Here is a 23,407-nt window from a genome sequence, read left to right as displayed (position 1 = left end):
CAGGCTGTACTGTATTTCCAACACGTGTCCCATAAGTGCCACATCATCGAATTCTTAATACCGTTCAATCCAAGTGGCGTACCAGGCACAGAGCTCTCAGCAGCAGCTCTGCAGGCAGGAACTCCTCTCCGAGCTGGTAGCTAAACACCCTGGAAATTCACAGGTATGATTTAATGACCAACTGAAGCAGTACTCTGCGGAGAGGAAGTTCTCCGATCCACAGTTTTCCAAATGCTCGGCATGATGCAAGAAATAGCCACAGAACAAGTTGTAGCCAGCTAGCACTTAACGCCACAAAAATCTTCCACTTTTTGAGAGAAAACGTCGAGCTACATGCAACAGCTTGTACCCGTCAACAGATAGCCATATCCTTAAAATGAAACCAGTTGTCATTTCACAGTGAACTGGAACAAAAAAATTACCTTGCTTATCATGCGTGACTTGGGGGAGTTCCTACGTAGCCAAACACACGCGGAGACTAAAGTTAATGACTAATAAAAGCCAGGCATGGGATCCCCCCTAATTATTGACTGTCAAGGTCCAGAGAGAAACCAGTTCTTCATCAGACCAGCGGACACTGCAGCACCCCTGAGGACACCAGTTCTTCACTGACAGGGACTATGACTTGGATCTCCACCACAACCCTTTTTTGTCAAAAGCTGACGCGCAAAGAACAGGTACATTCTGATGGTCTACAGCTCCCTGCCACCCCAAGCAATGACTCGGAAGCCCTTCGCACCTACCCCCGCTCTGAGAAACCACACAGAGACAGCAGGCCATTACGCTGTCAGCTGGCTCCGTCCAACAGGAGTGACCCAAGCGCTGCTGATGCCAAATCCTCCTAAAGCTGCCTTGACTCCATCCTCTCCTTCACCTTTCCACCATCCAAGATGAAGCTTCCTCTTTCTGAATCAGGATGACGTAATCCTTTTCTCAGAAAATCTGGATAACTGAACAGCATTACGAAAAAGTTTTATTGTTTATTGAACATAAAATACCTATCAAAAATGCTACCTAGCATCAATAGTAACAGCAATAAACAAAACGCTCACAATTAGCGACAACAACCATAACAGTCACAACTGAAACCAACCACCACCACCAAAACCAAATGATGAGTTAGCATCTGAAGCGAGTTAGCTGCTGGTTTCAGTGTCATTGGTTAGGCTTTCTGCGAGGTCACTTAACCCGGCTTTGGTCAGAGCAGTAATCAGATTCTCAGGGGTTGCATGTACGCCCTCCTGATCCTGCCAGGCAACCAGCAGCTGCTTAGCTCTCATCTTCATGTCCTCACTGTCCAGCTCAATCTGCCGTATATCAGAATCCTTCATTTCCAAGTAGGGGGCCAAGGTCTTCCACTGCTCCCCAAGCCTGCTGGCAAATAACTCTATTTGTTCACCCGTCATGGCTTTGTCCCGTTGTACCTCTGGACCTGGAATAAAAAGAGAAAGAATCAGTGAGACACAGGGAAAGTCCCCAGATACTTTCCCTGATCGGCCCCATTTTAAGCTTGCTATTTATTTACTAACAGACTGACTCACACCTTTCCTTTAGTTGTTAAAGCCCACTCGAGCTCCGAGAACCGTTGTGTTGCCTGAGTCTCAAGAGACTCCCTTCTTGCCCAAGATAAAGAAAATCTTGTTTTTTACATTGAGAGAGAACTGCTAAAGCCTCGGGTACATCCAAACTGCCTGCTCCAAATGAAAACAAGGATTTTGACAGGCAGCCTGCAATTTTCAATGCATGAGTCTACTATAATATTAAATTACACAGTGATCTTTAATGTGTCTGTCGGACTTATTTTAGTCACATCACTTGGAATTAACCCAGGTAAAAAATAATGTGCTTCCCTTTCACTGAGTTACTAAAGCCTCCTGTTCCTATCAGCAGCAGGACTGTGAATAGGACAGTAACTTAACGTGTAGTCAGTACTTCAAGGATTTTTCTGTCATTCTGGCACCAACATAAAAGCCACTGAATACTCTGCTCTGCTGAGAAGCCAAGTGCCACAGTGATTACACAGGTGGGTTTGCACATTTCTCGCTTACCATAGTCTACAATCTATGGCTTACTACCTGTTTCTTTCACACTTTTAAAGAAAAGCCCCTAAAGACCAAGTTGCTTATGCATAGAAATGGATAATATTCTTAATTTTAATAAATAACTCACCCTCACGCCACCTGAAGAGCCAGATGGCATGAAGTGGAAGTTTCTCTCCAGTACTTACACACTCATTTATCTGAGCTAAACTCACTGCTTTGAGGGGAAAGAAGGGAAGATCACAACCACCACCACAACAAAAGCATTCAGATCACTTTCCTTATTTCTAAGCACAACAGTGTATAGCGCACTGCAGCTCTGCCATCTTTGCTTTAAGACAAGATTTAAAGAAAGCTGTGTCAGGCTGTGTCAGGCAGTGCTAAGCTGAGGAGAGAACTTCACTACTGGCAAGGAGATTGCGGGAAAGGTCAGGTGCTGGGTGGAAAAGGGCAACAGAAGAGATGCACAGAGGCCCACAGAAGGCCTTCCACTAACAGAAGCAGCTTTCAACAAAATTGCCAGCAGCACCCAGTGTGTGGCTTCCACACCCCCCTGCATATCCCATTTGCCCATGCTGGATCCAAGGGCTAACACAGAGAGATGCAACACGCAGGAGATGAAGGCATGGATGAGGATGGAAGGCAGCAGATTAACAGACACAGGACACAGGGAAGGACACTTAGGAGCATGACATATCAGGGTCACAGGCAAGGTACAAAAATGAAACGACTGGTTCTTGAAGAGGAATTAATAAGAGATGATGTTTGTCAGGAAGGCTGCTCTTCTCACAGAGAAGCTTTTGCCTTTAAGATGTTTTAAATTAAGAGGACGTAAAGTTCTTAGAGTTGGAATATATCCATTTCTGAAAGTCCCATAACTACCCACTCCAGCAGGGGCTAGAGGGATGCACTTACCCGTGGCAATTAAAGGGCAGAAAGAACACTTGGGTAGGTTGGTTGTTTTTTTGTTGTTTTTGTTTTTTTTTTACACAGCAATGCTGACATTTTAGCTATAAACACCTACTAACACTGTAAACATACATCACGTAGCAGGAAAAAGGTTGGAAGAAGCTCCTAATGAAAGTGGATGCTTTCAGCGCTGCAGGCCACAAGACCGAGAGCTGCTGGTTGTGCCCTGTGTCCTGAAAGGGCTGCACTTCTTGGTACGAATGCTGGTTCAAGACAGAAGTGCTGGGGTAACCAGGACTGGTGACCCTCAGTAGAAACGATGTGAAAACACAACTTTTACAATACACATCAAGAGAGAAACTGAAAAGACTGAGAACATGCAAATCTTACTTTCATTGTTTTCCTTTAATAAAGCATCATTATCTTCCTCATCTTCATCTTCGCCTGTTTTTATTTCTTCAGAAGGAGGCTACAATGACAGAACTAAACATCACTGGATGAATTTTGTGTTTAAAGAGAAATTTTGCAGCTCTGTGATTGTCCCTGGAATGTATGTTAGAATGGAAAACCTGACATGATCCCATACGAGAACCAGAAAACCCCTATAGCCTCCTGTTTCCAAAACACCAGTAACAAGTGTTCTAATAAAACAGTACTAACTAAAAAAAAATAAATAAAAATCTAATGAAAATATTCACTGACTTCACAGGATTTTCTCCTTTTCATAGTAACTACAACTAAGCAGTACATCCCTAGCTTTATTACTTACTTTAAAAAATAACAAACTTTCTATAAGACCACTGCTGATGGAAGGTTTTTTTATTTATTTTTATTTATTTATTCTTCACTAATTTTATTCCTCACTCAAGTTTTCTGTACTTTCCAGCTTCTTAAAGGTGGCAAACAAATATGCAAACAACAAACTTTTTGTTCTCTGAATTAGCTATTGATCAGCCAAGATGAACAAAAGGCTTCCTCTTTTCTGATGTTTCAATCACAGGCCTTACCTATGTATTTGCTTCTTGCCGTAACGTTTGTCACGTGACAGCGGTACCACCAGGAATACTGCATAAAGTAATACCTTAATATATTAACAGCTTTCCCCTCCCAGTATTTCTTGTAAAAATGCTATTAGCATCTAGTCAACTCTGATGGCTGAACAAACAAAAAACCTATATATTACAGTCCAACCTTTACATCTCAGTAGTTTCACATTACAGATAAGGAAGGTCTCAAACACAGAAGCATGGGTTCATATCCGCAAGTAATTGCTAGGCTGTGTGCTAACTTAGAGGTTTAGAAAATGCTCCTTTCCCCAGTTGTTAATTTCTCTCAGATCACTTTATACGCAATGAGAAGAGACCCGTCCCTGACCCCAGATTTGTACCATTGAACGTGCAGAGGGTTAATGCCTTAAATTTACCGCTCTACAAAATCTACTTTTCTTTACGTATTTTAAAAGTAGTGGAGCTGATAGGAAAGCTTTGGTAAATCTTGCTGCAAAGCTCTGGTAACACTTAGCACAGTACCTCTGGCTGCACACCCTGCCCCTTTTACTGCCAAACCAGTAGCCACAGCAACTGATATTCGTGAGCCATAACACCACCGTGCACCTTAAGTAAAAGTAGTCTGCACTGCAGCCTGGAACCCAAGTAGCTGGGTACAAATATATTCCGGCTTACCAATGGGATTGCCACAGCTGCTTTTTCACAGAACACAAGGCAGAGCTCCGCACTTACTTGGTTAGTCAATGTTATTCAGTTTGGTGTTACTGGGATCTTCATAATTAGACCAATTTTATTTGTAATTTTTACTTTAGTGTACAATGTTTTTTTTTCTCCCATGTGTTTTTGCCCCTTCCCTCCCCACGTACCAAATGGACTGCAGAGAGACAAGCAGGAAGTTAAATGAATTCCACATTTATTATTATAGGATAATATTACTTACAGGCAGCTCCTTGGCTAATTTGATTACCATGTTTTCTAGGTATTCAGGTAAACTCTTGAATTGTTGGTTTGTTGGCTGGAAGAAGTGGGGACTTCTGCGTGCTAGAAGTCTCAATGCTCTCCAGCCATAGTTAGAATTGTTCACAGCCCTGTAATAAAATACAAGTTTGGTTGGTAACCATCTGACATCTATAAAAGCACAGAAAAAGATCTGAGGCGTTTACTAATTAATATCACTGTCCACACTTATAAATCTGTGGCACATTACTGGAGTCCTGCACAGATATTAGTAATGCAGAGAACAGTCTGTTTTCTTTAACGATCCAAACATAAAAAGAGATCAAAATAAAGTGAAACACAAGAAAGACTGACATACTTATACTTATTTTCAACCATGTTTTCAGGGTCTGCTTGTTCAATAGCTTCTTCAAAAAATTCCTCCAACGTTGGCATATATTCCCTAAAAAATAAATTAAGGAGCTTAACAGTCCTCACAATCTACTGTAAAATAGCTGGTTTTCAACACCTTCATACACATCTCAAGCTTATTCACTGAAGAAAAAAAAAAAACGCACACCAAAAACCTACTCAAATTTAATGACTGCAAATAAGCAAAGAATCTGTTTGATACATGTTGCTATAAAATTATATACTGCATAACCACTGAAGCATACCAGTAGTCGCTAGCACTGCCTATTATATGCATTTAAACCTTCTGCCATACCAGAAGGTGACACAAGCATCTGTCAATAGCATTTGGCGAAGAAAAGAGTATGGGATGCAAGACAAGAATTCTGGTAATAAGGAAATGAGACTTTCATAAAAATACCTGTAACAACTGACTGGCTGCATTAGAAACATGCTGCCACTTGCACAGCTCACAAGAGCTCAGAAGCCTACAATGGTTGTTAGTTCTGTGCAATCTGACAGGACAGGACAAGACAAGTAAAACACAACCTCTTTACCGCCCCACCCCGCCATTTCAGCTTCATCTGCTACCAGAGAAAGCAACACTACTATTACTCCACAATTTCAATTATTTATGATCACTAATTTTAGAGGGGGGGAAGTATTAGGCAGCTTAATGTTGTAATTAATGATCCCATCTTAGTGGCTCCCCGACTTGCTCAAAACATGTCCATTTCATCCCCCATGGTGATTCTTGTACCTTCTGCTGAAGGTACTTCAGTTAAAGTACATTCAATACAGATCCAAAGTCTACAGGCATCAGGAGAAATTTATTTATTTGAAGTGGACTGAAAAGCATCTGAACTCCTGGGCTCAAAGAGATGTTATCAGTAGCATGAAGTCCAGCCTGGAGGCCTGTCACTAGCGTGTGCCAGGGCTCAATACCAGAGCCAGTACTAGCTAGCACCTTCATTACTGACCCTACTGACCATGGGACAGACTGCACCCTCAGCTGTAAAACTGGGAAGGGTGGATGACAGACCAGAGGGTTGTGCTGCCAGCCAGAGGGACCTCAACAGACCAGAGGAATTGGCTGACAGGAATGTCATGAAGTTCAGGAAAGGAAAACGCCAAGTCCTGCCTGGGAGGAACAATTCCAGGCACGAGCACAGGCTGAGGATTGACTGGCTGGAGAGCACCTTTGCAGAAAAGGTCTTGGTGAACGACATCACCGCAGACACGAGCCAGCAATGCCTCCTTCTGTCAAAGATGGCCAGTGACACCCTGGGCCGCATTAAGAGGGTTACCAACAGGTCAAGGGAGACGATCCTTTCCTTCTACTCGGCACTGGCAAGATACATGTGGAGTGCTGGGTCCAGTTCCGGACTCCCCAGAACAGACACGGGGCCATGCAAAAGGCTGTGCACAGATCAGAACATCTGACACCCAAGGAGAGACTGAGGGAGCTAGGACTGTTTACCCTGGAGAAGAGAGGGCTCAGGGGCAGTAAATACCTGATGGGGGCAGCAAGGAAGAGTCAGACTCAGTGCTACTCAGTGAAAACACAAGCAGCAGCTGGCACAAATTGAAATACAGGCAATTCCACTTAGGCACCAGAAAAATGTCCCCAACTTTTCTGTGAGGGTGACCAAACACTGGAACAGATAGCCCAGGAAGGCTGCAGAACTTCCACTCTTGGAGAAACATTCAGAACCTGACTGGGGAAGGTTCTAGGCCACTTGCTGTAGCTGAGCCTGCTTTGAGCAAGGATTTCTAGAGGTCCCTTCCCACCTCAGTTGTTCTGTGATTTAAAAGACAGTATTGATGGTTCATACGGGACATACTAAAAAGGTGAGTGATGTTTCTGCTCTTAGAACAGGTAGCGGTTGCTTCTGAAAGGTATTCAAACCAGTATATAAGGAAACGTGACCTAAAAATATAACAAAAATAATATTCACAATGATCAGGACAGTCTGCTGCTTTGAAGACTACAAGTAAGCAATACAGATTACTTAAGAGCTGTAGGTTATTACTGTGAGCCAAGATTATCAGTGGTGCAAAGCAGGCTCATAATGGCACGTATTTCTCCTACCTAATGTTTGACAGAGACACATCTGTTTCTACAAGAGAGCTAGCGATCAGTTGGGGGAAGGGGGGAAGCACACTGGTCTATAAATTCACTTTAATTTTGTTTTGAAAAACATGTTTGGGCCATGAAAGCAGTGCCCCGTGCATGTTTAAGTGTAGTATCACTGACTACTGGAACCAAAGCCAGCATCTTAAAACCACATCTGATTTGAAACCTGCTATATTAACCCAAGAACAGCTATCTACAAAGACGACAGGTAAGGAAGTATTACCCCATTTGAATGAAGACACGAGGGACCAAAGCAAAAAGTTACAGTCACTTGACCACATTCAGTCACAAAATCTACAATAAAACTTGGTACTGAATCCAGATCCCCCTGGATCTTCTCTTTCCTGTTTACCATGGCATGCATTTTCTTGGTTTATCTCCATTTGTTTAGTTTTGGTCTCTAAAAGCAATTGGAATAGGAGCTGGAAGAAAATTATGAAACTTGCAATTGGAAAAGCATTTCCTCTACTTAGGACATCTGCACAGCTAGCACCTCACCCCAGGCACCCAGCCTTTACAGCCACTACAAGCAAAGCTCTCTTCAGGAACTGTCTCATTCCATTTCCAGATTTTCAAACTAGGTATCATGTCTGCACAAAAAGGGAACACGCTATCTTTAACGGACAGACAGTTACATAGAAAGTACATTTTCAGTATTTTCTACAACTGTGCAAGCAGAAGGGTTAATAATTGTATTTTTCTACGTCTACACCACTGGCAGATCCGGTATGCACTGAAACAATGCCTGTTAACCAATTACCTCTTATCTAGCATTGCTCAACACACATGCCTGCTTGAACATCACAGCCAAATGGCATGCTAACCTCATTGGAGCCACACTTGGCAACCTTCCTTTATTATATAAAGTAATTAATTGCATAATCACGCTCTACCAAATGGAAGTTTCCATCTGGTTTTTAGATTAGATTTTACTTTACCAAGCAATGAATATTACTCAAAGCATAAACACTAGTGAAGAAAACTGTAAGGAGATTTCAAGACAAAGATTCATACAACCAAATTCTCTCAAAACACACAGCGAAATGGCATACCATGTAGCACCATCTTATATACTTTCCTTATGCCAATTTTTTTATAATTGTAATCTTGTGTGTAATTAAGAGTGCTTAAAGTTAGCTTTAGACAATGGCATACCTACCTACTCTCAGATTTACAAGCTTCCATGTTATCAGGACATAAATTCCAAAGGCGGGTCAGTTCCTCGCTGAAAAAGAGAGGCAAAACACTTACCAAACTCCACATTCATCATTGGTATCACTCCATGTTCATCGTTCAAAGAGAGACATGTGAAACAACACTACAGAAATTCTAACCCCAGAGCCTTTATAATAAAGCACACCACACAAACTTTGTAATACATACATCTTAGGGATTACTAGAAGAGACAGAAATCGCATCTGATGTTGCAAATCAGGAAAATTACGTATTAAATTTCTATTACAATCTCTTCCTGATCTGTGGTAAGAAACAGTAAAAAAAACTCTCTCCTTCCAAATTAGCTAAGGTCGGGCCATTTTGTTTTGATAAATGAAATAATTTATTGCTCTTTCAGAGGGGACATTTTACAAAACACTCAGTACGAGGTCTTGAAGCTCAAGACAAGGTTAAAATTTCTACATCTAGGTTGGGTAAACCATTACAATGAAAAGACTCATTTCTTCTAAAGAAGGAAGTGGAAAAACGCAGCAATCAGTATCATGCAAAATACGGCACTTTTATTGGAGGGAACGTATCAAGAATTTTTTGCCCCAGGGCTAAAATACTAGTAGATGTTATTTTAAAACCCACGGCACACATACATTTTAAGCAAAAACAGGAAGAGGACAACAGCGTAAAAACTGATCCGACAAGTACAAACCACTGATTTTCAGCCTGTAACTTACAGACTATTTAAAAGGGATCTAAAGAGATGACTGTAAGGAAAGGAAGCCTACTGCAGGTTTTAAAAGAATGACATATCCCTTGGCTGTTCTTTCCCAGCAGTTCTAAAGCAAGGAAGTTTTAAAAATGCTGACTACAAAAAACAGTCAGTGGCAAAAAAAAACCACCACAAAGCCCCCCAGACCAACTAACCAACCAAACCCCAGAAACCCTGTAAAGGAAAAAAAATTCCAACATACTTCCCCATAAGGATTTTTTTGTTTGGTCCTTTTCCTAAGAAGTCCTCTGGAGCTGGCCTCTTTCTCACAGGCCTCATTGGCTTAGAATCAGGAGGTCTAAAGAAAAAAAGTGCCCTTTAGTATCAAACCAGTAATATGTAGAGAAATGCGTAGAGAACAAAATCAAGCCATTTCACTTCAGATGGTTAAATTGTAATGGAAGTATTCAGAAGAACTGAGATTCTAGGAGTGGAAGGAGGCAAAGGGAAGAGGAGAGAGAGAGAATGTAAAGTAAGGATAAGGAAGGGGATTTGCCAGACATTAAAATTAGTTCAGTCACAAATTTAAATGTCGATCATAAAAGTCCCAATATAGAAAAAGAAGCAAATCACATTTATGTCAGCAGCACATAAGTATGCTCTACCCTGCTGCTGGGATCATCTGCTCTATGATTGCAAGTTCTCTTTCCCCAGGTGCACCTGATTTCATGGGATCAGAGACCCCAGAGATCACGGTGATCCCAGACCACTGAGATTATGGTAAGACCTACCCAAGCTGAAACTCTGGCTGAGATCTAAAGGAGACAGAACATTCATAAAAGTCAAATTTCATTATTTAACTTGCCCCCCACCTCCCCACTATAGTAATTTCTCTCTTCTCACAGTCCCCCTCCCCCTTTTTCACAAACAGCTGAAGTCATGAAGAGGTGGCTCCACCTGATCACTTCATAAAAGGAAATCTGCAAAGGCATAACGACACAGATGCTCCTTACCACGAAGGGGCTACAGTCTGTGTGCAGAATGAAGAAGGATGGAAGCGGAACGTTTGGTCACCAACCTCAAGATAGTTAAGTAGACACATGGAGTCAAAGTTCAAGTTTTGCCACTAGTTAGTAACTAATTACACAGGAAACCTTTCAATGGCAAAAGCCACCTAATCATGATTTCCTTTCAGGTAAGCAATCACCACAAAGTGGCAAACGTAATAAAGTGCATAAGAGGAGAACCGTTACACAAAAACGCCCCACCAAAGCCATAACGCCAAAAGCTTCAGTAGAGGCAATGCAAAGCAGTATATGGGAAAGTCAAGTCAGGCACTAACTTCTTCAACCTAGCGTCTGCTGAAGGCAGAATCGGAGATAACTTGCTCCAGTCTCCTCAGTCACTGGATTCTTGGTATAAGACAGTGAGGAATGCTCTCCTGAGACCCTGCACATTCATAACCACCTCTTCACTGATGTAATGAAGCCTTAAGACTTTTGGCAGAAATCAAACAGCCCTCTGCACACAGAAGGGACATCCAACTATATAAATCTCAAAGCTGCATGAACATTATGCAAAGAACATTAACGTTCATACACCACGCGTACATATTCCAAAGCTGCACCAGCATTTCAAACAAGCAGCAGCAAGCTTCTACTTCATAACAGAATTACCTTTCTTTCACAAAGCTTGGGCAGCCCTCATTTTTCCATGAATTCCAGTTTTCTTCAGTATTTAATATATGCTGGAGAAACATAATACTGCACATTATTAGGGTCATAATAATCTTTGAAGTTGACCTCAAAATTTTTAACTGAGCTATTAAAACTAAGGGGAAAACTTTGTTCTAGTGTGTGTATTTCAGCCACTATTTTGAAGGTCATCGGTGTTATCTTAGACAACTGGTTTAGTTTATTCAAACCTAGTGTATCTCCTCTCTTCAGTAAATGTGGGAAAGGCTTTATTATTTCTCCTTCTCTGAACAAGAAAATAGAGGGAGCCAAAGTAAAGGAAAAGATGAAAGCAAGAAAACAACTTTTGTTAATTTCACTTGCATCTTTTTCCCATGTCTTTGGGCACAGCACTCCTTTCTGCAAAGACTTTTAAAATTTTTTTTCCCCAATAACCAGTGTCTCCTGTATTTACATGTGCACATTTTTTCCTTCTCCTGGGTAGAAATGGAAACGCACAATAATGAAAACATGGGAAAACCATGATTACAAAACAAAAAGCTGTTATGAGATCTTTTTACAGAGATGAGATAAAAGTTCTCTCAGATACGACATCTATGTTCCAAAAGCTAGTTTAAACCGACACTGCCTTTTTACATGCTATATACTTTGTTCAGACAGGCACCAAAGTACTTACCTCTACCATTTTTGAGAATCTTTCACCATCCGGAGGATTTTCTGAAAGAAGCTATGATTGGGAGGGAGAAAAAAATTCAGAAAATAATAGAGTATGTAGAAAAAAAACCTCCAAGAACATGGTGGTTACTGCTTCAAAGGTGGCTGATATAATATTACATGGTAAATATTCTTCCATGTAATCTTTATAAAGTATCTACTGTACTAACCTGGTACACTGCTTTTGTAGTATCTTCAATCCAAAGAGACTGTTCATCTGTTAGAACATAGTTTGAACTGGAATTGAAAAACAGAAACACAACAAAAAACACAGGATGTTTACCAATCCAAGGCTCTGCAAGTTTCACAAGAACCTGAGAACAAGGAGACAAACTCTTTCAAAGTATTTTGGTTTATCTCCAAGTTCTTAGCTCTCCATCCCCAAAATAAAAAAGTTCCATATTACCTTTTGAATTTGACCTGTCCCTTTAGATACTGAAATAATATTAGATACTGCAACAAGATGTGTCGGCGAAAGTTACTGTCACTCAGCTGTAAATCCATCAGCTAAACAACAACAAAAAAATTACACATTAAGGAGATTAAACATGTGTAAGTGAAAAAAATTCAGCAGATGTTTTCAGATAAACCCAATGAAGACTATTTTTACAAGATTATGCTAAGTCATTAGAGAAGCTCTATTCACTATCAACTATACTTTCAGGACAGCGTTTCATAAGGTACTAAGATGGGTAAACTGTCATCTAGCACAATTTAGGAAGAAGTATCAAAATTTCTAATGAAATTAATTTCTTAAAAGCACAAGGAACCACCTTGTAGCACAATTTAGGAAGAAGTATCAAAATTTCTAATGAAATCAATTTCTTAAAAGCACAAGGAACCACCTTGTATCCGTAGCTTTTTGTTTAACTAGTTTTATACTGCTAGATTTAAGAACATCACTTTGAAGCAAACAAGAATTTGGAAAAACAAATATTCAAGTATTTCAGTAACTGAAGGAAAGCCTGCTCCCCTTCCCTATGAACTGCTGGCTCCAACATAAGGGTTCAGCTACCGCAGAGGCATACACTCTCATCAACACTTGCGCAGTGATACACTGCTCAGTTGCTACCCTATACGCTGCACTATGATAGATCACACAAAGGGAACATTTGCAGATCCTTTAATGAAAAAGGCCTTTGACTATTGGGTGTCAATTAAGCAACCAGTTCTACACCTTCTATACTATATTATTTTAAAATTCTCTATTCACAGGTCAAAGGCTTATGCTGCACTGAAACTTGCTTTCTCTCATCTACTAATGCATACATTTAGAAGTTAAAGGTACATATTATTCCAAAACTAAGACGACTTGAGAATTAAACTCAAGCTTTGTATTTGTGACTGTCTTGGTTTCACTGGGATAGAGTTAATTTTCTTCTTAGTAGTTAGTACAGTGCTGTGTTTGGGCTCTGATGTGAGAACAATGTTAATGTTGATAGCACACTGATGTTTTTAGTTGTTGCTGGGTGATGTTCATACTGAATCAAGGACTCTTCAGTTCCTTGGGCCCTGCCATTCAGAGGGCTGGGGGGCACGGGAAACTGGGAGGGGACACAGCTGGGACAGGTGACCCAAGCTAGCCAAAGAGGTATTCCATGCCATATGACGTCATGCTGAGTATATAAGCTGGGGGAAGAAGGAGGAAGGTGTGATGGAGCCCGGCTTTCCTGGGGATGGCTGAACACCTGCCAGCCCATGGGAAGTGGTGAATGAATTCCTTGCTTTGCTTGCGTGCGCGGCTTGTGCTTTACCTAATAAACTGTTCTTATCTCAACCCCTGAGTTTTACATTGCTTTCTGATCCTCCTTCCCATCCCACTGGGTGAGGGGAGTGAGCAAGCGGCTACGTGGTGCTGGGTTGCCAGCCGGGGTTAAACCACAACAGTCCTTTTTGGCACCCAACGTGGGGCCCGAAGGGTTCAAGATAACAGATTTGATTGGAATGCGCTAGTTTGAATTTATAGCTGTTATTGCTGTTTAGCTATTAAGGGGTAGGTTTCTGTTAATTAATTCTGTTAATATTAACAGAATTAAAAATTCTCAAGACCTTTTTCAAAGCAATTTTAAACAAGACCATTATGAGGCAAAAAATATAGTTAGCACATCATCAGCCAAGTTCTGAAAATGTAATTCTACAGGCAATAAAAAAAGCAACAGATCTTCAAATACTTACTCTATTTTAACTTCCCTTTCTAAATGTAACATTACAAATCAAACACAATAATGTATGCCAGCTTTACTGCAGACTTTTATTCCCAAAATAAAGTCCCTGAATCACCAATTATCAGAGGCAATCCATCCACAACGAAAGAATAAAATAAAAAAGAAGAGAACAAATCTATCTAAATAAAGTGATCAAACAATGTAACAGGATATCCAGAGAAACTGTGGAGTCTCTACTTGTGGAAACATTCAAAAGCCAACTGGACATCACACTGATCAACATGCTCTAGCTGAGAGCTTTGAGCAGGGAGACTGAACTAGACACAAGTTCCCTCCAGTCTCAACTAGTCTGCAACTCTGAGAAAAGAAATCACGTACCTTTTCACTAGTTAGGAACTTTGCAAAGTATACATGTTCTCCTCCTGTTTTTAGTTCTTCCAACTTTTTTCGGGAAGCCTGAGTGTCATCCAATTTGTAACTTTTGAAAACAGCCAAAACTTCTTCTGAGTACTATAAAACAGTTATTTAACACATCAAAATAATACAAAAACTTTGTAGTTAAAGAGAACTTACACTAGACTTAGTGCCAAGCAAGTAAAATCAATTGTAAACCTGCTATCAGCCAGCTGAAACAACCCATTTGCCACCAGCATGTAGGGTTTCTCTGAACACCACAAATGACAGTGAAAGTGTTATTTATCATTTCAGAACATCTTATCATTTGGAGTATTTAAAATACGCTAAGAAAAACAATGTTATGGGTTGTGAACAGTGCGCAACTGCTTTGTTGTTTAGATGTTATGAAGAAAAAAGGTCCACATGATAACAGTGCTATATTCAAACCCAATTTAAGTTGTTCAGAATACATACAAAGAAAGGCACATTAAGTGAGAGTTAAATTTGCACTACTACCCTTAAAATCAATTCAGTCTTAAAGCTGCAATGAAGAAACCCTCAAAAATTTCATCTGAAAGATTTAAGCCTGACCTTGTGTCCAGTTTCTCTGAACCACACACGAGGTTTCGGGTTTTTTTGAAAGCTGAGAATGTAGACCTCATTGACTAGATTTGTATTAGAATGTCTGAGCAGATGTTACATCTTAATACCAGAACACAGAGAATGACAATTTTAAAAACAAGGCTTCTTGCTATTAAACAGTGACAAATTGTGAAGACACAGTAGCTTAGCAATAAATTATCCTCAACAGTCATACTAAGCAAAACTGAAACAGCTGGCTGAAAGGGACATTAGAGTCATTGCTTCTATAAAGAGATTTGCTTCATTAGAAACCTATCATCTTTAGGATCCCACTGGGATCAGTATGACTATTCAACTCTATGATCTAGGTCTAGGTATTATCTTCTGCGGGGGAAAAAAGAACCCCAAACCCACAAGTTCTGCTTTTTGTCTGACATTGTTATAACATATGATGTCTTTCTGTTATTGACTAACACAAGTTTTATTAGGGGATTTACTGCACATCTTAATATGCTGTTTACCATCAAAGATTCACTTTGGAAAACAGCAAGATGCATTTCTTTGTGCACTATTATTCAATGGCACGAGGACTTGAACTGTTCCATGCTTACACAGTCACTCTCCTACTCATGTAAATGGTGATTTTCACTTGGGCTGAATGGTTGAAAACATGAACTCAAGATTACCTTAAGAAAAGTTTTCCATGATACCTTCTCATAGCACTGCACAGGATTTCTAAAATAATCTTGAAGTGACCAGAATTTTCTATAAAGGTTATAATCTATTGGAATGGAACTGGGGGGAAAAAAAAAAACACAAACCAACAAACAATATTGAAAGAGATATATTCAATTTGAGTCCGCCCAGGAATGTGCAATTTCAGAAAATATTACTCATTTTGTAAGTGAAATAATAAGTCAGTAGTGAGCCCTTACAGAGAAATCTATACTTCAGAATTTGTCTCTTTAAAAGAATTTTCCATCCAGTCTGTTGTTACCTTCTCACCACAAAAGTAAAAATAGTAAGAAAAAGGGATCTTAGAAGTTTTTCACTATCTGGGGAATGAAGACGAGCACAGCTTTTTCTCCTAAAAGCATGTACAGCACATAGCCAGAATCCCTGAATACATCTTGACAAAATTTGTTCTGCTAAGATAATTCGGAAAATTGTCAAAAAGAGAGAACAGCAGCAGTTCTCAGATAGAGTACACAACTTCTTCAAATAACTCTGTAGATTCCTCTCTACTAGGCTGTATTTAATCTTGAGAGGGAAGGAGATAAGTAAAATTCCAAATACAGCATTTAAGGGTATTTCCCAAACAATTCTTTACTTTCACTTCATAAAGTTGTTTCAGCTTTTAAACTTGCTGTAAGCTCACCAACTGGTTGGTGCTTCATCATCTCCCATTTCACCTTCTTCTACGTCCATTCCTTCTTCTCTCTCCTCAGTGTGCTAACAGGAAAAAATAATTTAAAACTTATACAAGTGCCACTATAATTTGCATACAGTTTTCACCGTGTCCTTTATTTTAAACATGCTATTACGCTTTAGATCAGAAAGCTTATGCTGGTAATTCAGAAAATCTCTAAAGTATTATTCCAGTAAAACGTGCACCAAATTCCTGTCTTAACACCTTACTACACTTTGCAACGATAACCTGACTTCTCTTGAAAAAAGCTGAAGGGGCAGGTCTATCCTCTGTACACTGCGGGGGAAACTTAGTACAGTAATTACGTCACAGTGTTTATCCCTCACAATCAAATGGACTTTTTTCCCCGCCAAGTCTGCACAGTTTAATACACCAGGTAACATGCCTATTGCCAGAACCAGCAGCTTGGTCTTGAAGAGGGACAACCAAATTATGAACATACAGTTCATATTAATATATTATTAATATATTAACAACATATTAAGCACAGTAGCACATTTTTGTACAAAGAATCTTAGACATTTACTGCAGAATGAGTGAAAAATGACAAAGGAATTTTCACCTTCTGTCCTAGAGTGCTCTCATGTTCATTGGTATTGAAAACAGTGACATTTTCCAGGTTAAACTGACTCTGCAAGTTAAGTCCTGTGAAAAACAAAGGGTCAGTCTTAGAAGCTGTGACCTTCGTAAGTCTGTTCAGTTAGTTGTTTATGAGATGCTGATACTAAATTCTCAGAAATAGCATTCAAAACTTGTGTCTGAAATCACAACAAATGAGTCACTCAGAATATCAATGGTAGAGACAAGAACTACGGTAAAAGTGCAACGTAATTTTCTCCAACTGAATTTGGTCTGCAACCATCATAAACTTGAAAAGATTCAGCACATTTAGTCTTTGTTAGATGTTAAGTGTGATGAAATGCAAAAAATCTCACCTGACTTTTCTGAAAGTGGAAATAACCTAGCCAAGAACAGCTGAATTCTTCCACAGAAGACTGTGTTTTGTGACTTAGATAATCTTCTTAGAAGGTCTAAATATTGTAAAGAGTAAAGAATATTAACATTTATCCCTCTTTCAATTTCTCATGCATTAGAAATCAAGACTTGCTAGTTACATGACCTACATAGCTAATGAAAGGTAGCTTTGTAAAAGCTAAGTTTGTAAATTTAAATGCTAGTAACTTCCTCAGATCAACGCATTCTACCAATTCTCCTAACACTTTCAATAGCAATAAAAAATAAGTTCAAATGAATCCTACTCAAATACAGCCTCTAATATTCCTCAGCAATAACAACGCCCATAAATTTTTTAGATGTTCTTCTATAACGACTTCCACTGATGAAGAGATTTCCCTAAGGTCAGAATGACTTCTACTTTAATAAGCAAGACTCAAGAATATCTGCTGAGTGATCTGCCTTTTACCTTTATTACATATTGGACACATCTGAATGTAAATCAGATTATTAAATTCACTTTCATTTGCTGAGATGGGGAGTTCTTTAATTCCCTACCACCCGCCCGAAAAACTACAACTTACCATTGCACATTCGTAGCAAGTAATTTTTCCCTGCAGAGTAAAATGTATTCTGAAATGCAGTAAAGGTATTTAGATCATTAAGAGATCACAAAACCTTCTTGAGCAGATTTTAATCCAATCACAAGCCATAAGCAAGTATGAGTCATTCCAACTGTTAACTCCAAATCTGTATCTCCCCCTATATGAGGCAGGTTTCACAAAAAGGCAATATAAAACAAACAGTCCCACAAATTCCAAGAAGGCATAAACCACAACATTTAAATCCAGTCTCCATACAGAAAAACACATGTGACAGTGAACTGTATGAGCAGAGTCCAATTTTTTCCCCTGTAATATACAATTATTTACACTCATTACCTTTATTATTCCATGCATTTTTTTATAGATGTAAGCAAAGAGCAATAAACAAAAGATTCAGAGCATTCACAGCAGTAGTAATTTGGCAGCAGAAGAAAGAAATTGATAGAGACTTGAATTAATGACAAAGAACAGTTTGTGAATATACTGGGGGACACAATGTTATCTGAAACAGAACAGCATGAATGAAGGCCTATGGGAGGTAGTTGTGGTTAGGAAATTCAAGTTAGGAACACACAGAGAGACTGGAATGCTTTTCTGGTGTTACCTATAGAGTTGCAGACACTTGTGCTCCTGGCAGTACTGCCAAAGAGCAAGGCAAGGACACTAAGATTGAAGACTTCTTATGATCTTGGACTAAAATGCTGGCAGGTTAGGACTTCTGCCTGAGACGCTGAATTCCCTGTAATTAATAGCGCCTGCAGCACAAGAAGCTCAGCAGCCTGTCACAGCAGCTCTTCTCCTGCTACAGCACCATGGCACAGCAAGAGCACAGAACCCTCATACAGGCCTCAAAACACCAAATGTTACTCAAGAGCAGAAATATTTTAGGGCAATATATTCACTGTTGCTACAGTCCTGTAATGGAAAGCTCATTAAGGAAGTGACCAAGAAGTCTTCTTTCCCTGGAAATTGAAGATGAAGGAATCTCCTGCAGCTCTGAGGAAGAAGCTGAATAATATGTCAAGAGATATATATCTACATATATGATTCGTATACTCATATGAATTGTGCATTGGAAGTTAAATTTACAGTTTCTAAATATGACAACCGCTGTATACTGTGGAGAAAGGAGTTAGAAAGAAAAGATCAATCAAAATTATGAATTCTTTTATTATTCACTTTCTGACCTCTGCTGCCCAGACATTTTCAAGCCTCAGAACAAAATGTGCTCAACATTACTATTCTAACACAAAGAGATGCAAAAACAGTTAAAATCTGTGTAAAAATGGTTCAGATCGACAGAAGCTTTGGCACAATTATAACACATTCTAGAGAAACACCTACCGATTTCCATGTAGCAACATTTTTCTCCACAAAAGTGAAAATTTTGTCACACTGGTCCAAAGGCAGGCAATCCAGAACATCCCCCAGAAGCACAAAAGGGGTTGATGCAGTGCAGATACCTGTGAGGAACATGTAATATTTTACTCAGCAAATTTGAACTGAAATGTATTTAAGATGCATGGCAGTTGAGGGACATTATGTTAAAAAACAAAGAAAAAAAGTTCTCCTGGGTTGCTACAAATCTTAACAAAAAGCTCGGGCTGAAGTGTGGACTCCCATTAAAGCTATTTCTGTATGCACACGTATGGAGATGAGCTTTACAAGAGCTTTGCACTAAGGTAAAACAAAAAATAAAGAATCACTGTTCTAAGAACCTCAAAGTCTGAAACAACATTGCATCTCTTTGCAGACTGCAAGTCAACTTCTAAATCTAGTTACACTAAACACACACATGAAGTCTTTTCCTCAAGTAAAGCACAGCTAAAGCAGTGCTCCAAGTCTGTCTGCCACGCTCTGCAGCCTGGTAGCTGCCTCAGTATCACAGGTCTTGTTATTCTACAGTTCAAAAAACACCTATGTAGTTGAGCTATACTTACTAGAACAAGCAAGTATTTAATGTGTCATGTGAACAAATAAACACAGAGAAGAGCATGAAAGCCTCTTCAGAAAAGATTAGCGCACCGATTACTGACCCAAAAGCCAGTTACAGAAACAGATTCAAGTACATAAAAAACAGCTGTGTATTGACAGGTCAGTACTATGAGACCATCGCAGATATCCGGAAATTATTTCTGGCCTTGCCAGCAACTGACAGAGAAACCTACAAGTCATTTAACCTATCCACCTCAGTGATCTCATCTCTGAAATTATGATGGGCGGCTTCTAAACATTTTACAGTAATGGACAAAGATAGAAAATGCTAATTATGTTGCAACCAACACCATGCAACTTCCTTTATTAAAAAAAAGCAAACCAAATAAGATTCCAACGCAAATTTTACATATATAACTGAATGTAATTATATTATACTTCATTCCTCTTGTGAAACAGGCTTAATAACCACTAGTCTGAGGGCCACATATTATAAAAGCTAACTGCTGTAGATGACTTACAAAAATCAAGATTTTAAAATTTCACTAAATGGTCCCTAAAACTACAAACAGATTTGAGAGAAAGGTGCTCACCTTCTGTGACTCCACCTATAGCAAGAGAAATAATTGCCAGGAGATTTTCACATGGAGCTTTGTTTATCTAAACAAACAAAACAGTATTAAACTCCTGCATTCTGACCTAAATATATCAAACAAAACGAAAACTCTTGTTTCCAAGCAGGCATATTTAAAACAAATACTGACATTCAACTCCCCAAAACATCAATTAATCTCTTAAATCAGACCTATCAGTTAACTATATAAAGTTTTTATTGAGCAAGCAACATTTCTTGACTGCTTCTGGCTATTAAAGACCTACAATACCTACTGTGTAGTGAGAGTCACCTACCTCTGACAATTAATATCCCACACAGTCAGCCTTCACGGAACCACAGGATGGTCTGAGTTGGAAGAGACCTTAAAGATCATCTAGTTCCAGCCCCCCTGCCATGGGCACAGACACCTTCCACTAGACCAGGTTGCTCAAAGCCCCATCCAGCCTGGCCTCGAACACTTCCAGGGATGGGGCATCCACAGCTTCTCTGGGCAACCTGGTCCAGTGTCTCGCCACCCTCACAGTAAAGAATTTCTTCCTAATATCTTACCTAAACCTACTCTTTTTCAGTTTAAAGCCATTTCCTCCTGTCCTATCACTACATGGCCTTGTAAAAAGTCCCTCTCCAGCTTTCTTGCAGGCAACCTTTAGGTACTGGAAGAGCACAATAAGGTCTCCCTGGAGCCTTCTCTTCTCCAGGCTGAACAACCCCAACTCTCTCAGACTGTCTTCATAGGAGAGGTGCTCTAACCCTCTGATCACTTTTGTGGCCCTCCTCTCGACTCAATCCAAGAGGTCCATGTCTTATGTTAGAAGCCCCAGATCTGGATGCAGCACTCCAACTAAGATCTCACAAGAGCAGCATGGAGAGGCAGAATCACCTCCCTCAACTTGCTGGCTATGCTTCTTTCTGTGCAGCCCAGGATATGGTTGGCTTTTGCAAGTGCACATTGCCAAGTCATGCTGAGGTTCTTGTCAACCAACACCCCCAAGTCTTTTTCCTCAGAGCTGCTCTCAATCCATTCTCTGCCCAGCTTGTATTCGTGCTCATTCATTCAAGCAATACCAACAAAAAAATTACTTGATTCCTTTCATCATTCTTTTAAGCTGACAGGCACCTTTGTTACATGCTAGTGACAACCCACTCCACCCCACTCGTATAGTTGTAGAATAATGCATATTTATGAATTAGAATTTTAAGACATAGACTTCCATAAGCATTACACAAAACTGCTGGAAAAGGGTTAATCAACAGCTCTCACCACAGTGTGGTATCTGTAAAATACTGCCATTCTGTTATATCTACCAATCTCCTCTGATCATCTATATTCAGTCTTATTTAGAGAACTTTTACATAATTCATGGTTTTAATAAACAGCGTTTCCTCACACTAAAGTAAGTTTCTGTTAAATTAATACATTAACTTGCAAATAGAAATTTGAGCTTTATCAAGAAATAAGCTGTAGTAGTTTAAAGTACTTACTATTTCTTCTTCTACAATAACTCTAAAAGCTTGATCCAAGGTACACTTCTTTTCATTTTCACTGCAAATGCAAATATTCCACATCTGTTAATACCAACTATTACAGACAAGATTACTAAAAGTTATCTGGAAGGCACCCTCTAAAATCAAGCACTATTTACTTACCTCCCAGGAATCTGGTTAAATGCGTTCAATAACGGTTTGATACTTTTGTTATTCAGAGCATCTCTGGTGGATGTCTACCAAAAAGTAAAGAAAGAAAAGTTACAAAACCAGTACAAAACCAAAAGGATCTTCTTCCTGTATCTAACAGCTGACAGAAATACTAAGGAATCTATTTGCCACACATGGTATGTCAGTTTAGAGACCTTTGTAACAAGTAGGGCAAATAACAAATGTCTAGCAAATCAGATATGTGAGCTAGCAGAGCATCACACCTCAAACCTGGGCTAACGGTGCAGTGAAAATAATATTGCTAAATGAAACACAACGGAATACACCGTTGCGACCAGTGCGGCACCTGCAACAGTCTCAAGTCCCACAGACACAGCCTCACGGGCAGGTTATAGTGTTCTGGGACATGATTCCTGCTAACAAGGCGGTCTAAAAATTACTATATCCTGTAATGAGATCAAGCTAACAGAGCAAGTGTCTTTGCCGCCACCACTTTTGTGTAAACCCCATCCCCTCGTCCAACAGACTGGGCTGTAAATGGCAGGATCCAGAGGCCTGGGTAAGCCAGCCCCGCCTGCTCTGGCAACAGAAAAGCGTAATTCAGCAGAGGCGCAAAAGAGCGAAGTTCAACGCGCTACCGGTCGTTTTGCTGCGGAATTCCCGCCATATTCTAAATTTCATTTTATTTTACATTAATTTTAGTAAACTAAACGGCAGCTCCTCCCTTGGGCAGGCTGGGTTGAGCCGGTATGAAGCCCCGTCCCCAAACTTATACGGCCTTAAGCGCTCGTTACAGGGGGCCCGGGCCCCTCCGCAGCGGGAGCCGCGCCCGGGCCCGCGGGCCCCGGTCCGGCCCGAGGCCTGGCGGAAGGGGAGGGAGGCGGGCGGCCGCTGAGGCACAGCCCCGCACCGGCGCGCAGACGCGGCGCCCCGTCCCCCTCCGAGCGGCGGCGAGGGAGGCGAGCCGAGCCTCCGGGCCGGCCGGGCTCACCGTGAAGCGAAGCCGCGCCTCGGGCAGGCTGAAGAGCGGCGACGACATCGCTCCAACCGAACGGCGCTCCGCGGCGCGTGCCGATGACGCCATATTCCCCCGCGCGGCGCCGCGTACGTCCTGGAGATGTCCCGCCTCCGGCAGCGGCGCGAGCGGGGCGGGGCGGGGCGCGCCTGCTCCTGGGCGGGGCCGGAGCCTCACTCTCGCCTCCCGCCCGGGGCTGGCTGAGCGCATGCGCGGAAGGCGACTAGGGGGGCGGGGGCGGGCGCGTCGCGTTGCGGTGAGAAGGAGGCGGGAAGGAGCCAGCAGCCGGTGGGGTTTGTCAGTAGGATGTTGTCGAAGTGAAAATGCC

The 23,407-nt window shown here is 40.7% G+C and overlaps 1 protein-coding gene across 4 annotated transcripts; it reads right to left on the bottom strand.

The window, feature by feature from the left end:
- Nucleotides 1-955: 955 nt before the first annotated feature.
- Nucleotides 956-23,203, bottom strand: THOC1 (THO complex 1). Of its 4 annotated transcripts, XM_040588574.1 has the most exons (22): nt 23,056-23,203; nt 22,056-22,129; nt 21,891-21,951; nt 20,386-20,452; nt 19,202-19,320; nt 17,837-17,885; nt 17,234-17,329; nt 16,861-16,943; nt 16,248-16,321; nt 15,556-15,664; nt 14,270-14,401; nt 12,133-12,233; nt 11,897-11,963; nt 11,689-11,739; nt 10,995-11,065; nt 10,110-10,133; nt 9,581-9,676; nt 8,599-8,664; nt 5,271-5,354; nt 4,896-5,043; nt 3,339-3,417; nt 956-1,432 (listed from the first exon to the last, which is right to left on the bottom strand). In XM_040588574.1, the coding sequence occupies exons 1-22, from the start codon at nt 23,146-23,148 to the stop codon at nt 1,137-1,139; spliced, it is 2,040 nt and encodes a 679-aa protein (XP_040444508.1). In that variant the 5' UTR covers nt 23,149-23,203; the 3' UTR covers nt 956-1,136. The 4 variants fall into 4 exon arrangements, with proteins under 4 accessions (XP_040444508.1, XP_040444509.1, XP_040444511.1 ...); XM_040588575.1 differs by lacking the exon at nt 10,110-10,133 and having other exon boundaries at nt 23,056-23,202; XM_040588577.1 differs by lacking the exon at nt 3,339-3,417 and having other exon boundaries at nt 1,284-1,432.
- Between the last annotated feature and the right edge of the window lie 204 nt (nt 23,204-23,407).

Source organism: Falco naumanni, chromosome 3 (assembly GCF_017639655.2).
Source record: "Falco naumanni isolate bFalNau1 chromosome 3, bFalNau1.pat, whole genome shotgun sequence".
Classification (NCBI taxonomy): Eukaryota; Metazoa; Chordata; class Aves; order Falconiformes; family Falconidae; genus Falco; species Falco naumanni.
This window is presented reverse-complemented; position numbering and strand designations above follow the sequence as displayed.